Source organism: Hipposideros armiger, unplaced genomic scaffold, assembly GCF_001890085.2.
Source record: "Hipposideros armiger isolate ML-2016 unplaced genomic scaffold, ASM189008v1 scaffold_297, whole genome shotgun sequence".
NCBI lineage: Eukaryota > Metazoa > Chordata > Mammalia > Chiroptera > Hipposideridae > Hipposideros > Hipposideros armiger.
Window position 1 is genome coordinate 1,472,592 of NW_017731647.1, and position 15,751 is coordinate 1,488,342.

Genomic DNA, 15,751 nt, shown 5'->3' on the forward strand with positions numbered 1-15,751 from the left:
TCTTTCTTGGACCTGAAGAGCCTTTCATTTCACCTCCCTTACTGCATGTACCACTTTCTACCTTGGGCTATAATTACTTATGTTGCCAACTTCTGAGATTCAAAGCTTTTTATGGGCAAGAGTCAAGCCTGAGGCTCACACGGTTGTGTGCCCCATTGGGTAGCCCTTGATTTCATCCGACAATGAATACACGGCCGTTTCCCTTTACTAGTTCCTCTGAATTGGCTATTCAGTAGCTGTCAGCCTCCACGGGTCTGCGAAGCTCACTGTGGTTTTCCAAAATACTGCTAGCCAAATTTCCAGTTCTTCTTCCCCTGGGCGCTTGAACCCCTTATGCTTGGAGAGGCCACAGGAGTAGCTCTGAGCAGTGAACTGCGAAGGAAAGCGACATGTGTCCCTTTGGCCCAGAGCCCTGAGGCCAGGATGAGACCCTTGTGAGCTCTTTTCCCCTGGGCATGGCAGTTAGCAACGTCTGAGAGGTTGGCCGGTCTGTCATCCCGAGTCCCCTGAATGAATCCATGAGCGGACACACCTTGCTGACCTGTGATGGACTCCTAGCATGAATGACAAACAAGCCTTTGTTGTTTTTAGCCACTGAAATCTGAAAGCGGTTATTGCTGCCTGACCCAGTCCAGCCAGACAGACACATTTATCCCGTTTGGTCGATCAGCTCTGGATACAACTAGTACATCGCCAAGGTTGCCGAAACCTGCCAGCTGATGGGTGACCAGATGGGAAGGCAGAAGCAAGGGGAAGCCATGTCTTTTGGCGGCAGAGTGCTTCTGTCAGCAGTTCAGTCCCCCTTGGTGGCATCTTACTGTGGAGTGCCAGTAACAGATGCAGACAAGCAAGAACAAAGGGTACCCTCCCCTCTCCTCTCTGTGGGCTGCCTTCTAAATTAATTAAAAGCTGGGGATGAGCAGAGAGGATATTCTATTAAGTGAGAATGTTCTTTTTAAATTTTCCAGCCTGCAATAGGATTTTCTTATCAAGTGTTTTTATGAGAATTCGCAGGATTCCTCTCCTGGTGGGTAAAGGCATCGCGCTTTCCAGATACAAGTGTGTGACCCACTTGCCTACAGGAGCTTTGGCATCTGGAGGGGCTGCTTGTTGAGCCGAACAGCTGAGGAAACAGCGGAACCCCGTGCACCAAATGCTCTGTGAGCCACCAGCCTGACAAAACACAAGTGGCTGCCAGATGTACAGAGTATGCAGGTATTCCTTGGGCAGGATGAAAAATAGGCGGGACCTACTGTTGTACCCTCTGATTGAAGGGAAGGGGTTATCTATGTGAAACAAAGATTAAGGATAAAAGCTTTGCAGCCTCCTGTGTGTGTGCTGACTGATAAACCTCAAGAACATACAATGACAAGAGAAATGGGTCAGGACAGATTTAATTGAATAAAAACTCCAGGCTGTGACAGGGGCGGGAAGATGTGAGGCAGTAATTAACAACATAATTTTTTAAATGATGCAATTAATTAACATTCTGAGTATGGGGGTGGGGGTGGGGAGTGGGGGGGGCATCTTTCAGCCCAGAAACACTACTAAATAAATAAAGGAGAAGGGAACTCGGCATTTAAAAAAAAAAATCGATGTGCAAAAGGCACTGATTATTGCGACTTCAGCAAAGCTCGCAAGAGCTACCCAAGAGTTTTCTTGTGGCAGAGGAAGCTAACCCATGAATCAAACATGTGTTTCATTTTATTCAGAAACTTGTAATTCATTTTATTTTCATCTGTGGGGGAGAGAGATTGGGCTTGATAATGAAGTTGGCAGACATTCAGGTTTCATTCCCACTTCAGGCTGAGGACCAGTCTCCCCTGAGGACCCTGAAAGTCTCCCTGGGGTGGGCTCCCAGCCCGTGGAAATTTACCAGCTTACCACTATTGCAAGGGTGGTGGCAGTCAGGTAGGGTGGTGTGGGGCTGACCATAATTGGCTCAAGAAATGAATTTCTGAAACCACTGGAAAGCTCACTTGGGTGAGAGATGGGCTTGGATAGAAGAGGAATGTCTGAAAGCAGAAATTAGTCCATGATTCATTCACTTGATCACATGCCCTTCTCCAAAAAGCGAGAGTGGTCATCCTCACCTGCCTGAGGGTTTGAAGATGATAGCTGGACGTGAATTTTGAGCTCACTTGTGGAAGGACCTCTTCACACTAATTTTTGGGCTCCTTATAACCCAGGAAACTCCACTGTCCCCTTCATAGATGCAGGACCCACAGCACCTGCTCAGTGATTGAGACGGCCATCTTGGTGGGGTCAGTCAAGAAAAATGAAGTTTATGGCCTGCTGGGAGTCTTGCCATAACCTTGTTTTTTTTCTCTTGCTCTCAAGAGACTATCTAGCTGCAGGACTGCCTAAGAAAGCTATTGACTACAAGACATTTGGGGAGAAAACATCTTTATGCCCATGGCACAACTGCCCCTAGCCTAAGGCTCAGTACAGGGTGAAGTTTGGGTTTACCTACATTTACTTTTCTAAGCCGAAAACTTCTTTTGCCACAATATCCTGTCACCTCATGCCCAACCTAGTCATCTTTAGGTCTAGAAGATACTATTCAAAGTTATATGAGAAACCTGATAACTTGGCTTAAAATGAAGGTTACTTTATTGAGTTGCAGTTCCTAAAGCATGTGACATATAGAAAGAATAAGATACAGGGTGTATGTATGAATAGTTTTTACATTCTTGACCATCCACTGTCTAGAGAAAGGGTTCTTGGGCAGACTTGCCTCTCGTAAGTCACACACACAGCTCTGGAAATTAGCATTGTCTAGTCACAAAGGGAAGTGGAGACTCACTTCCACACATTTACCAGGGCTATACAGACTGATGCGCAAATCAACCTAGTTATAGGGGGTTGGTGGGAAGGCCACTATTAACTCAACAAAAATGCACTATTACAATACAGAATAGTTTAAACATTTTTTTTTACTAAACTGAATTTGGCCTAAGGTAGAAATCTAAAGGAAAACAAAACAAAACAAAACCCTTCATTACCACTGAAACAAAGAAACACTGGAGTACTTAGGAATTTATAGAACTAAAGTGTAAGATGAATATTGTCCCAGCATCAAGAGGGGCTGATGTAGGCTTAAGCTGACTGGGTTTCATAGAAACATGAACTCCAACGATTACTTGGATTTCAAAACTGCCTATTCAGAAAACATTTTTTTATCTGGGTTTTTCTTTGATCTGTGTAGGCATTTTAAACAGCTACTTGATACTTGCTGGGGATTGGAAAGCCATGGATAATGCAGACATCATTCTGGGACACAGGTAACTCCTTTTCTTTACAACAAAGGGTATTTTTGAGATCAAAGGTCCTGTTTTCCAAACAAATACAGCCATGAACTGTGAGGCGCAAGGAAACATGTGGCATGTTTGGTTTCAGCACACTCTTTCCCAAAGGAAGTGACTGAGTTCTCCTGGGGAATCAGGACATTTTCAAATCATGAAGGAAGTCACTGGGGAAGGGGAGTGAGGAACCCTGCACGACCCGCTGAAGTAGGTTCACAGACACCACAGGGCATTTGTGGTTTCAACGTGGGACCTGGAGCCCGTTTCTCAGCTTACGTCACATCAGCGAAGAGCTTCCAAGACTCATACTCAGCCTTGGAAAGGCCCTTGGACTAGTCTGCATCATTCCTGCAGACCACGAGAAAGCAGCCATAGCTCCAGCCGACTTCCATCTTCTCCAGCGTAGTGGAGCTCGGTGGAGACACAAAATTCCAGAACTTCAAACCGTGTCCCCCCAAAAGACAACTATGTCCCATTGTATTTTGTTGAACCAACTTCTGGGCTGTCTACTTTTCATTTTTTTCCTACTTTTTTTTTCTTCTTCTTTTTTGACAGCCGATCTATAAAATGTTGAAAGCCACAAAAAAAAAAATCACCTTGGGAGACAGAAAAGACGAAGACAGATCTGACCACACGACAAGTGTCTCGGCCGTGACCTACACAGGAGCAGTTAAGACCGCAGTGAGCCACATGCCACCTGGCCGCTGCTATTGCACAACACTGTTGAGACGGTTGAACAAGTGCAAAAAGAACGGTGCTGAGCCCCATGTGTATCGCTCGGGTGTGCCGCTCACGGTGTCGGAGGTGGCTTCGGAGAGGGACTTGAGCTCTCGCTGTCGAAACTGGCAGCTCGGCCGTGCCACTGTGGGGAGGAGAAGAAGCTGCTTATTGATTGCCAGGGGAAATTGATAGTCCAACTTCCAAACTTATCTGGCCCATGCACTGAATGTACCTTTCCCGGCTTCTCGTAAGCTTTCTTGAACTTTGCTGTCAGCCATGCAAAAACATAAATAAAACAGCTTTAGGGCTTCTAGTTGGGAATACCTGATTTTTAAAAAAGACCTGCTGCAGAGATAATTAAAGCTTTCTTTACTGTATATGTGTGTGTGTTGTCATGAGCGGTGACTGGAACATTTCTGAGTGCTTCCGCCATTTTTCACACTGAAAACCGTATTATGTTAGAAGCAAAAGAGGCAGTGTGCAGAGCATACACACTCATTGCCAAGAACCATGATCATGAATTATTAGTTTGTCTGGGAGCTGTTAGTACAGCTACAAATCTGATATTGCTTTAGCTCTGGGCTCTCTTCTTCAGTCCTAATGCTTCCTAGAAGCATTCACACTGCACTTGGGAAGAGGTAGGGGGTGCCAGGTGAGGCAGCCCCTCCCTCTTTCAGGTGGCTCCACCTTTGTTCTCCTTGGCTCTCTTGTTGCCTCCTCTCAGCCCCGGCCCTAACCCCTCTGTGAAAGTGGGCAGTGTAATGAGGCATAATGGAGTGAAAGAGAGGGCCAAGGATGGGTGGACACACGCTTGAGCTGTTCAATCCTCCTTTAAACTGAAAAGCCAGTCAGTTATAGCTGAAGCAGTGTTTCTGGGCAAGGAGCTCACCCTATGGGTGTTCTTGACCCATCTGGGGGCTCTATGACTTCAAAGTGAGTCAGGGTCCACTGCTCCATTCTTTTTGTGAGCTGAGGAGACCCAGTACTCTCCTAGGTGCCCGTGGAACAAGGCGAGGGGGGGGCAGAAAGAGAGAGAGAGATTAGGGAGAGGTCAAGATGGTCTTTCTGAACCTGAAGTGCAGCCCCTTCTACTTCTTGTGAGCCTCGGGGGTCTCCACGGGGCGAGGAGGCAGGGAGGAGTGGAGGGCTGAGTACAAGCTGCACCACGCATTTGTGCATGTGTGGGGATGGGATGTGGAGGGACACAGCTCTCCCCTCAACACAGCCATTTCTAGACAAAGCTGAGCCACCTCAGGAATAGACCGTTTGCCATCCAGCATCTCCCGTGGAGGAGATGGGAAACTCACAATGCTGAGGAGACACCCAGACCTACTGAATGCCTTCGGGCTCCTAGTTCTAAGGAAAGCCTCTGTTATCCTTCCTCAGGCTCAGTTCTTCAAGGTCTCTCAGTGCTCCCTGTCCAGGCCAACCTGCAGATCTTTACAACTAACCAAAGGCCGGACAACCAGGTATGGACAACCACCATTATGTGACCTAGACCTGAGCAAGCTTAGCATGCCAGACCCGGAGGCTGGCCTGAGAGGTCATCCAGTTAAAACCTCTTGTTCTTGCAGATAAGAAAACAAAGACACAGAGACATCAAAACACAGCTAGCGAGGGGCAGAGCCAGGATCCGAAACCAGGTCTCCTAACTCCCAACTCAGGGCTCCTTCCATGCCACCCTGCTGCCATCTTGGCATCTGACCACACCACGGGAAGAAGGGGACACAAAATGCAATAGAAACCTAACCTCTTTGGGTCCACACCAGGTACTTACTCCTAACTCCGGTTGGCAGTCTCTGCTTGCAGCATCCACGTGAATGCAATCACAACCGAGGGTTGCCCTGGTGAGATAGTGTAGATAAATAAATGCCTTGCTGTGGAGCCCACTGTGACTTCTGACTCAACGGTCTCTTAACCAGAAGGTGACATAAGACCATTACTAATGCCTTCACTTAACAGACCTTCATTTTAGACGTTCTACTTTCCCTGCTACAACCTTTAACACTGGTAAAAGGTACACTGTAATTACTGCCTCCTCCCCGGGGTTAGCATGCCACTTAAACAACCTGAGGGATAGGTCTGCTCAGAGGGGAAAAAATGAAATGGCTGCACAGAGTACCCGTTTTTCTTTATGTAGAAAGAGACGGCACGAGGAGCGTAATTGTTTATCCAGGACAAATGAAGAAGGCCCACGAGCTCCCCTGCTAACCCCTAAGCTTTCCTATGAAGATAAACACAGGGAGGAGATGGGGCTTGTGGACAATAGGAAGGTGAGTGATGCTGGGAGGCTTATCACTGTGGCTGTGAAATAGAAGAGAACTGGTCCCCGGCACACAGGAAGATGGGATGGTTGTTCCAGGGTGCCTGCGTTCCAGTAAGATCTTTTATTGTTCTGAAATGGGTCACGTTCCAACAGAGATCTAAAATCTCTGGCAGATGATCTGAACTTGGCCCTTCAGAGTAAAACGCCTTGGAGCACGTCGCTGGCCGATGCGGGCTGTGTGTGTGGTGACAGCAATGACAAGCCACACTGGGCAGAGAGGGAAGGGGGCACAGCCGCTGCTGGGGGAAGGAGGGAAGGATGCTCCTTGTGGCTTAATCAATTTGTATTCATGGAAATCTCCCAGCAGGGAAAAACATCTTTCAGTTAATTTGTTCCCCTCAACCTTATTTAAAAACCCCAAACAAGCAGGCAAGTAGGGTGCTCTCTGTTCTCGTTAATAAAAAAGAAATGATTTCAGCACTTGAAACTCTTGTAAAAAAGGTGCAATATAAACACAGAGTGCTTTACAAATGCGATGGCATTTATCTTCCCAGGGGCTGGAGAGTAAGACTTCTTCATGTATTATACAAATAGGGGAGACAAGTTCCAGCAATGAGATGCTTGCTCGATGTACAGAGCAGAACTGAAAAGAAGGCAGGATGTGAGCTCTAAGGATAATTGAGATGACTGTTTCCAGTACGATGCATCCCATGAATACAAAGAATGTTTACTTAATATCAGCCTGGTGGGTTGTTGGATGCATTTTTATAAAGATACTTCAACTATGGGTGCTAAAGGCGTAGATAGGACTTTTACACACATTTGTACCGGTGAAATCCTAAATTGCCAACACGCATGCCATTTTCAATTTCTTCATACAAAGATGATGAGCTGAGCAGGAAATTGTAGGATCGTGAGTGGGGGAGGGGGCAGTCTGGGGAGCCTGGTGTTCGAAGTCAAGAAAACAGCAAAACCCCAAAGGATAGAAATCAATTTATTCTCCTTTTCGTTTTCTATATACTGTTACTTTCCTTTACTGTTTCATCAAATATTCATTTTTAAGGGCTTGATGCTACTTTATATTTCTTTTGCAGTCTGGACTACTAGTGAGCCAGACTCACTAAAGCAACAGGGTTTGGAATCAATTATTTGGCTTAATTAGGTTGTATTCATCATGAAGGAGAGTGATTCAGGGGCTGAGTCCTACCATCCCCCTGCTACCTTCACCCACCCCCAACCCCAGCCACTGCTGGTCGGTTACTTCCAGTTTGTGTGGACAGCCCAGTGATGGGTTCTCACAGATCCAAGATTACAAAGGGGATGCAAGATGCCGGCTCTCTGGCCCAGTCATCATTTAGGGTCAGAGCTGTCTAAGAAAGCAGACGTCGGAGGAGCCTAACTCCTCATTTTACCAACCAGGAAACAGAAGACCAGAGTGGGACAGTGAGTTGTCTGAGGCCCCACAGCCCATCAGAGGCCTCTCAGCTCCCATTCCATGGCCGTGTTTCTAAACCATCCTGCACATTATAGTATATTCTTTTTTTTTTAAGATTTTTTTAAATTGGGGAATTGGGGAAGAGGAACAGTGTTGGGGAATTGGGGAAGGGGACCAGCCAAGTTGTTGTTCTTCAATCTTTGTTGTGGTGGGCGCCAGTCGCCATCTGGCTTTCCATCAGCAGTTCGTGGCTTCTAAGCTTAAGGTGCTGTGCTCAATCTTAGTTGCAGGTGGGCATAGCCACCATTCCATGTGGGAGTCGAACCAGCAGCCTTATTGTTAAGAGCGCACGCTCTATCCACTGAGTCATCTGGGCGGCAGCTCAGCTCAACTAACTTCAGTCTTAGTTGCAGGTGGGCACAGCCCACCATAAAACAGGCAATCTTGTTGTTACACCAGCTGAGCCATCCAGTCACCTGTTGGCAGTTCAGCGACAGCTCAGCTCAGGTGCAGCATCACTGGCCCATGTGGGAATTGAACTGGCGGCCCTGTTGCTCAGAGCTTGTGCTCTTAAGCCAACTCTTAACCAACTGGGCCACTCGGCTGGCCCCAGTATATTCTATTCTTAAATATCTCCAAAGGATATTAAAAAGGGAAGAGGCATGGCACCCGTGAGATACATTCAGTGAGGTGCCAGAAACTGTCTCCAGATTGTCTATAGAGTTCTGCTCAGTAGCTGCTGCTTGTGGAGGTGGAGGCCGGTTGTGGGACTTCATCCACACTGTTGTAGAGAGAGCCTTCTGGAAAAGAGGGGGCCAAGGCTCCCCTGTGGGCTATGAGCCAGACAGTTGAGGGACTGGCCTCACTCCTGAGAGCTCCACAGCTGTGGTAAGACCACAAGGCCACCACAAAGTAGAAACGTGAGGCCTCCGATGGACAGGAACTGTGCATCTATGCCTCACTCCTCCTGCTGGCCTAAAAAACGTCAGGGCAGGAGCTGTGCGAAGCCACACGCCTACCTGCGGAGGTAAATCAATTCGCCTGGGTCCCCGGAGGCCTCTCTCTCACACAGGATTCCACGTGTCCAATCCCCTCAGCTCTCAGTCTCTCTTGAGACACCTCACACTGCTAGAAACAGGACACAGGCTTGTCCACCCTGAGAAGGAGAGGATGCCAGCAGGTCCTCTGGGTTTGCTATCCACAACTTTTCTGTGTCACAGAGTATGGGGATGGGATTACTTTGTTTTTAAGGCGACTCTGCTTTAAAGCTGAGGGGCCACGTGGTGGCAGGGATCAAGCTTTGTTTTTAGTAGGAGGTTTTCCAATTCTATATGGCTGTCTAGGCTTACTGGGCTTGAAGCCTGTTAAGAGGAGTGAATGATCACCCGCCTTTCTAGGATATGGACTGGAGGATGAGATATTCAAAATGAGGCTTAAAGCACACCTGGCCATGCCCACATCCCAACACATTTGAGAAAAAGCAGGCTTGGGGACCAGCAAGGTGATAAATCACGGGAGTCTGGTGGAGGTGGCACAGACTGTAAATGTCACTGGAAGGGATGTTTTCCTTGCAGTTGACAGAGAAATGACTGGCTCAAGGTTATACAGCAAGTCAGGAGGGGCCATGTTTGGAGCACGCGTCTCAGGGGCGTCTCGGGGTCCCCTCGGGCAGGGCGCTGTCCATTACGTCTCTGTTAGAACCCGGCCAAAAAGTGTGACACCCTGAAGCTCAACTCTCTTTTCCAGCAGTGGTGAGAATCAGCATTCAGGAAAGTGGGTTCTGCTCTCTGGCGAGCTCCCTGCATGCAGTGAAAACTGCCCTGACTGTCTGGAGCCTCAGGGAACTCACTGCTCCAACAGGGGTAGAATTTCTTGCCAAGTTCTGATCTCACCCCCTTTGGGGCTTTCTCCCCCAGGACTGCCTTGGCACAGGGGCTTGGTGAAAGCATTACGGACCTGGCCCGGGGGGGCTGCTGGGAAGGCCTCCTCCACGTGTCTGTTTTCCATTTAGAACTCAGTGTTCCTTTGGGTATGCTCAATGTCAGGGGCTTTTTGTCAGGCAATTTCCCATCATCTTCCTCCTTTTCCTCCCTGCCTGTTACACTGGGGGAGAAGCACGTGGCCCCCGCACCCCCCGGGAAAGGACCCATGAAGCCAAGGCCTCGCAGCAGCCGACTGCCATGCAGCAAACATGCCAAGGCCAAGTGCAACTTCACCCACCTCTTTGAAGGATTTCTTTACCTCCACCAAGGAGTGCCAGTGGGCGATGGGCTTCCGCGGGTAGGCCAGCATCTCATTCCAGTGGTCTCTGCCCAGGCCATCGGCGCTGATCCCCACACTGCAGACTCCTATGATCTCATTGTGACCCACCCTGAGGGACAGACCAAGGGCCAGCATTGGGGGCCAGAAATGCTCTCAGAAAGGGAGCTCTTGGGGTCTGGGACTCTGCCCAGTGGGTCTAACTCAGGACACTGAGCACTGAATATAGATGCTTGGCAGGGCCACAGGGTGCCAGCCGGACTCTGTGGGTAGACACTGGACACAGACAGATGAGCAAAAGGTTAGAAACTCACTTGGAGTCTCAGGAAATGGTGGGCAGATGGCCTGACTTTGGGGAGTTGGAGAGTTTAAGTCTCTTCCCTTCCTTGACTTGGCTCACACATCCCACCCACGCTTGAGACATCAGCTTTGGGAAATAAATCAGCCTCCCTTGAGCACTGTTTCTCCACACCCCCAGCGGCTGGGATGTAATTGACTCACTCAGCAAGAACATCCATCATCACTCAAATGCATTCACCGAGCACCTACTATGCCCGAGAACTTGTCCTAAAAATCCTGGTTTGAGACTTTGCTGCACGGTTGCTTTCCCCTTCATCTAAAGTGACAAGTGGAGAGAGGAGTCACAGTGGCTAGAGCAGTCAGGACATATTTTTGAGCTAGTCTTGATGGAAGAGAAGGGTTTGAATGAGCGGGAGAGAAAAAAATCTATCCAAAAGAAAATAAATCAAGGATGGACAGGCTGGGTCCAGATTATGGAAGGCCTGGAGGGTCCAGGGAAAAAGGCCTGGACAATGGGAGCCATGGATGGTTCTTGAGAAGGGCTGGTCCAGAAAGACAGTGGTCTTTTATTAGCAGGTTGGCTGGATTGAGGCAGGAAGTGACAGAGCAGGGGTCAGTCAACTGGAGGCTGCATGACCATCCCCAAGCAGGAGTGGTGTCAGCAGCAGAAATGGAGAGGATGGAGAGGCATTTTCAAGGACAGATGATGGCACTTGATAGCACTTGGTGCCAGATGGAGGAATGGGAATAGTCTAGGGTGATTTCAGGGAAACTAGTATGTGGAGCAGCCCTGGTGGAAATGGAGCAGCTGGGAAGTGACGCTCAAGTGTCTGCTTAGGGGAGCCCATGCTCTTCCTCAAACTCCTGTCCTCTTCTTGGGTGGAGTCAGGCTTGAGGCCACTGGGCACCTGAGCCAGGAACCTCAGGATCCAAGGTCAAAGCCCTGCGCTGCATCGGAGTGGGGGCGAGGGGCAGGGACGCGTGTCCCTCAGGGACCCACACCTACCGGTCATAGTCCATAACTGAGATGAGCAGGCTGACTTGGTCCATGTTCTCCGGAGGAATGTCAAAGATGATGGCCTCATTGTAGATGGGATTGAGGGTGTTCTTCTTTATGGTGGTTTTCTTCTTCTTCAGCCTCCGCCCGTCACACAGCAGGGACACTTTGACGTATGGATCTGTGCCAATGGGGGCAGTGGGGAGGGAAGGGAGTGTGTTACACAGATGTCCTCCAACACCATTGGCAACAGAGGGCAGAAGCCCTAGACTCCTGTCGCTCATCAGATGGCATCAGTGTGTGTTGAAAATAGTTAAACCACCTTGTATTTATGTAGCACTCCTGTCTCTGAGGATACTCGTGCTTAATAAACAGAGTCTTTAACGACCTCAGGATTCTTGGGAGAGTGCTTAATGGGCTTGCACTAATGGGGAAGAGGCCCCAAATCAGACCCAACACCTTTCCTTACGTGTGACATTCATGCCCTAAATCTCAGCTCCGTGATGGGCACTGGCTTCAAAGGGTGGTGAAGCTGAACAAATATCTTTCACCTATTTGGAATCCTTTTCTCTGGGGGGTTTTGTCAGCATTATTAATCAAAGGATAGAGAGGTCAAAATAGAATTTGATGAGACGCAGGGAAGAGCAATGCGTCAGAGTAAATGAACAGTGACAATCATAATGCTGTTCCGGTCCTCCCCACCTGACAAAAGGATTATGGGTCCCATTGTCCCAGCAAGCTCATTTCCATCTGGCTTCAACAAGGGGAGTAGTGGCCTTGCTTGCTGCTTCCCTGGAAGCCATTTCCTCCCCACAGTGGAGGAGGAGGGAGTCATGGCCTGGCGGAGGGATGAGGTGGCCTCCTGACATTCCAGGCAACCAGTTGACATTTCATTTCTCAGCGGGATCTTGGATTCTCTCCATCCCATGAGAAGATGCCTTTTCACTGAACATGCCTGGGGCTCCCATCTTTGTTTCTTCTTTCATTTTCTGAATTGGTATTTCATGGTCATTTTTGTACCCTGAAATTTTCTACTCCTCCACATCAAGTGACACCTATTGTATCTCCTAGCACAGGTGTCTCGGTCACCATCATAATTGTTATTTATGCTGCACAGCTCAAGAAGCAGGAGGGCAATTCACAGATAATAACAGCTTCTGAGGCTCTGATGTGCTGAGATACCTTTTTGCCCAGAAGCCAGGGCTCCTGTGAATCTATCAGGAGGGTGGGGGGTGCGAGAAGCTGCTCTCCATTTCCTTGATTCACAGGTGTATGGGTCTGTCTCCTGGGCACCCAGCACCCAGCAGGCCCTCATGGTCCCTGGGCATCATTTGGGTGGCAGCTGAGGTACACAGCTATGGGGGAGCTAGAGAGAACCATGACGCTTGATCAGAAACTCCAAGCAAGTCTTAAAGGGATTTCCACAGACACCCAAATGAGCCACTGACTAACCAATGTGACAGCAGCATCTGTGCCTTAACTATGGGGACTGGGTCTATAGAGGAATTGGGAGACCGAGAGGTGTTTAATCAACCTGCTGTCTCTGATAACCCATTTGAAAGGGCCTCTTTCAGGGGGATTTTCAGTGAAAAGGAAGGAGGCATTCTGAGAACTGCTGTGGGACAGCTTTTTGGTTCTGCGGGCTCCATTCCCTGTGGATATGCCCGGGACAAAGTTCAGGTCTAAGCAGAGGCAGAAAAGCTAGCTCTGTCATTAACATGGCAACTTCTAAACCCCTGACGGGGATGTACTGCTTTGGAAAGTGTCTTCAGGCTGAGGCTGCTCTTGTGCTGCCTTATCCCCTGCCTGCCATGCCTGTTTCCATACACTTCCAGGCCAAATTCCCATGTCAGCAGGCTTAGAAAAATATGGCAGGGCCACCTGTCCCATGGGCCACTAAGCAAATGCCTTGTGACTGACTGGGAGGTTCCCAGCCTCCTTCCTCAACCCTGTTCACCCCTGCGAGGCATATCCAGTTCATAGAAAGAACCCAGTGGGCGTGGTTCCCTTGCAGGAACCAATGATCTCACCAGCATCCAAGAGGCTAAGCAAAGAGTTTACTGTTCCCTAGGGTTCTCCGAGGCAAAACTTTGTGGCTTTTAGTAGAATGCTGGCTCCAGATGACCTTTGAGGTCCTTTCTTCTCTAACAGCCTATGTAGCTGAGGGTGGGGGCATGAAGACCAGCAGTGTGTTTCAGTCACATTGTCATGACAGCCACCATGATTCTGCATTTAGTATGTGTGGGCACTGTGCTAAGAGAGCTACATATATCATCTCATTTCAACTTCACACCAACCCTACAAAATATTTATCATCACCCCAGTTTCTAGATAGAGAAATTGAGGTTTACAGAGATGAAGAAACCTGTCTAAGCTTTGCACCCTCATCTGTCTGACTTCAAAGCTCACATTTTAACCACAAGACTCAAAGCAGTACGGATCCTGGGTGGGTCTACTCACTTACCACCCCTTCATGGTATACTGATCCTTGTAATTATTTTGTATTCTCTTTATTGTCATGGTCCCAGTAGATAGGCTTAGAGAATTGATTCACAGCCAGTTTAAGAGAGTGGGAAGAGCCTTGGTTTTAGAGGTCAACATCACACAAATCAAGAACAATGCTAAGCTCCATTCACTCCCTAGTTTAGCCAAACGTCAAAGCAGTCTGTGCTGCCAGTAACCTCAAACTCAGCCTTAAAAACAGAAGATCTAGTGTGAGAGGCCCCTGGCAATTATGCCCCCAATGCATCACCCTCTGACAAGATTCCTTATGGTAGAAATTCATTCATTCATTCATTCATTCATTCATTCTTCATTCAATACACATTTATTCAATCCTTAATGTGTCCTATGCACCGTTCCAGACATTTGATTATATCAGTGAACAAAATAGCCAGAAATTTCCGACAAAAAGAGGACCTCTGAATTTTCAGAATCAAGCTGATTTAACACCAGATTCCAAACCAAGGTAGAAAAGTGGGGCAACTGTGAGAGGGAGGTTAGAGCTTAGCATGAGAAAAATCTCTCACCCCCAGCCCTCTGATGTGGAACGGCCTTAATGATTACCTCAGTGGCTTCACTGCAAGCTCTCTCCCCAGCCCATCAATTTAATTACTCCAGAGAAGATAGTGTGGGGACTAGTGCAGCAAAATCCTATTTCCCTCAGTAGCCTGGAGAATCCTCAGTGAATTTCTGTCCCTGGCACACACTTATTTTGATATTAAAATGAAATCTACGTTGGCTGTATTTTGGGAGGAAGCTGACTTGCTTCTGCCTAAGAGCTTTGCACATGTCGGCAAAGGTTCATAAGCTCTTCCTACGCCCCCGGATGGCAGCTTTGGAGGAAGGAGAGGCACTGGGCGGAGCTCTCTGGTGGAGCTTTTGGCCTGGAGGCCAGAACTTGCAGAGAGAGTAGCAGCTGGGAGCAGAGACTCGAGGAGTTGGGAACTGCAACAAATACAGTACTTCCGCGCTTCCCTGAAACCTCATTTATCACCCTGAAACCTTATCTAGGCCTTTACCTCCTCTTCTTCCACCGGCACCAGGTTGTGCCTAGGCCCAGAGGTTTGCAACTGGACCGGCCCCTCTTTAAGGCAACTGTGATGGCACTAAGGAGTTTTCCAGGAAGAAAAATAAGTAATGGAGAAGAGGGAAAATCTTGCAGTTACTCCTGTCCAAGTTCAGAGGCACCTCGGGAGTGCCTTTACATTGGCAATCTGAGTCATCAGAAGAGCCCCTTGGGTGGGGTCCCGGGAGAACAGCCAAGCCTTCTCCTAAGCACCCTTCTCTGCCAGTGCCTGCTCTTTGCGAGACTCCGCCCCCATTTCACTGCTCTGGCTAATCTGAGCCTATTGGGCACAGAGGAGCCTAGGACTCAAGCTCCTTTGTGATGCCAAACTCAGGTACCTTTTCAGACAGTGACTTGCAGCATTATGGAAAAGGAGCAAACTTCTGACACAATGTCCAGCCTGTGGTCTCTACAGCTGCCCCCAAACAGGCATTTCTTCAGTGGCTGGAATAGGACTTATTTTTCCTGTAGTTCCCAGCAGCTTTACTGAGGCTGGGAGCCTTGCAGGAAAAACTGAGATACAGACACGCTGTGCTTTCAGTGACTTTGCTTCTTTGACTCTGCAGACAGAGGCTGCACTCTCAAATTCGGAATAACCCTCGGAAGTCCTGGGGCCTCATATAAACTAGATTTTCCTTAATTTTTTTCTCCTATGTATTTACTCCATGTATTTACTTCTTATTCTCTCCCTCCTCTAAGAGAAAGAATGGTAATAGCTTAAATGTAGTGGGTGCTTATTATGTGTCTGGCAAACTTCTAAGCATTGATAGGAATTAATTTGTTTATCCTTAAAGCAACCTGTGTAGATTATATTTTCAGATTAGGAAACCAAAATATCACACTGCGAGGAAGTGGCAGAGCGGGAATTTAAATGCAGGTCGCTTGCTTCCAGAGCTGACAC

At 48.3% G+C, this 15,751-nt stretch overlaps 1 protein-coding gene across 3 annotated transcripts in view; it reads right to left on the reverse strand.

Moving 5' to 3' along the window:
• Window positions 1-1,481: 1,481 nt before the first annotated feature.
• Window positions 1,482-15,751, reverse strand: part of SYT6 (synaptotagmin 6) — a 57,042-nt gene continuing 42,772 nt past the window's right edge. Inside the window, exons 5-8 of one of the 3 annotated variants that reach the window (XM_019659155.1) lie at window positions 11,292-11,463; window positions 9,968-10,097; window positions 5,803-5,869; window positions 1,482-4,167 (exon numbers count right to left, since the gene is read on the reverse strand). In XM_019659155.1, the coding sequence (XP_019514700.1) occupies window positions 5,852-5,869; window positions 9,968-10,097; window positions 11,292-11,463 (320 nt within the window). In that variant the 3' untranslated portion in view covers window positions 1,482-4,167; window positions 5,803-5,851. Of the gene's footprint in view, window positions 4,168-5,802; window positions 5,870-9,946; window positions 10,098-11,291; window positions 11,464-15,751 lie in introns of all 3 variants that reach the window. The other 2 variants (XM_019659153.1, XM_019659152.1) reach the window with 2 other exon arrangements.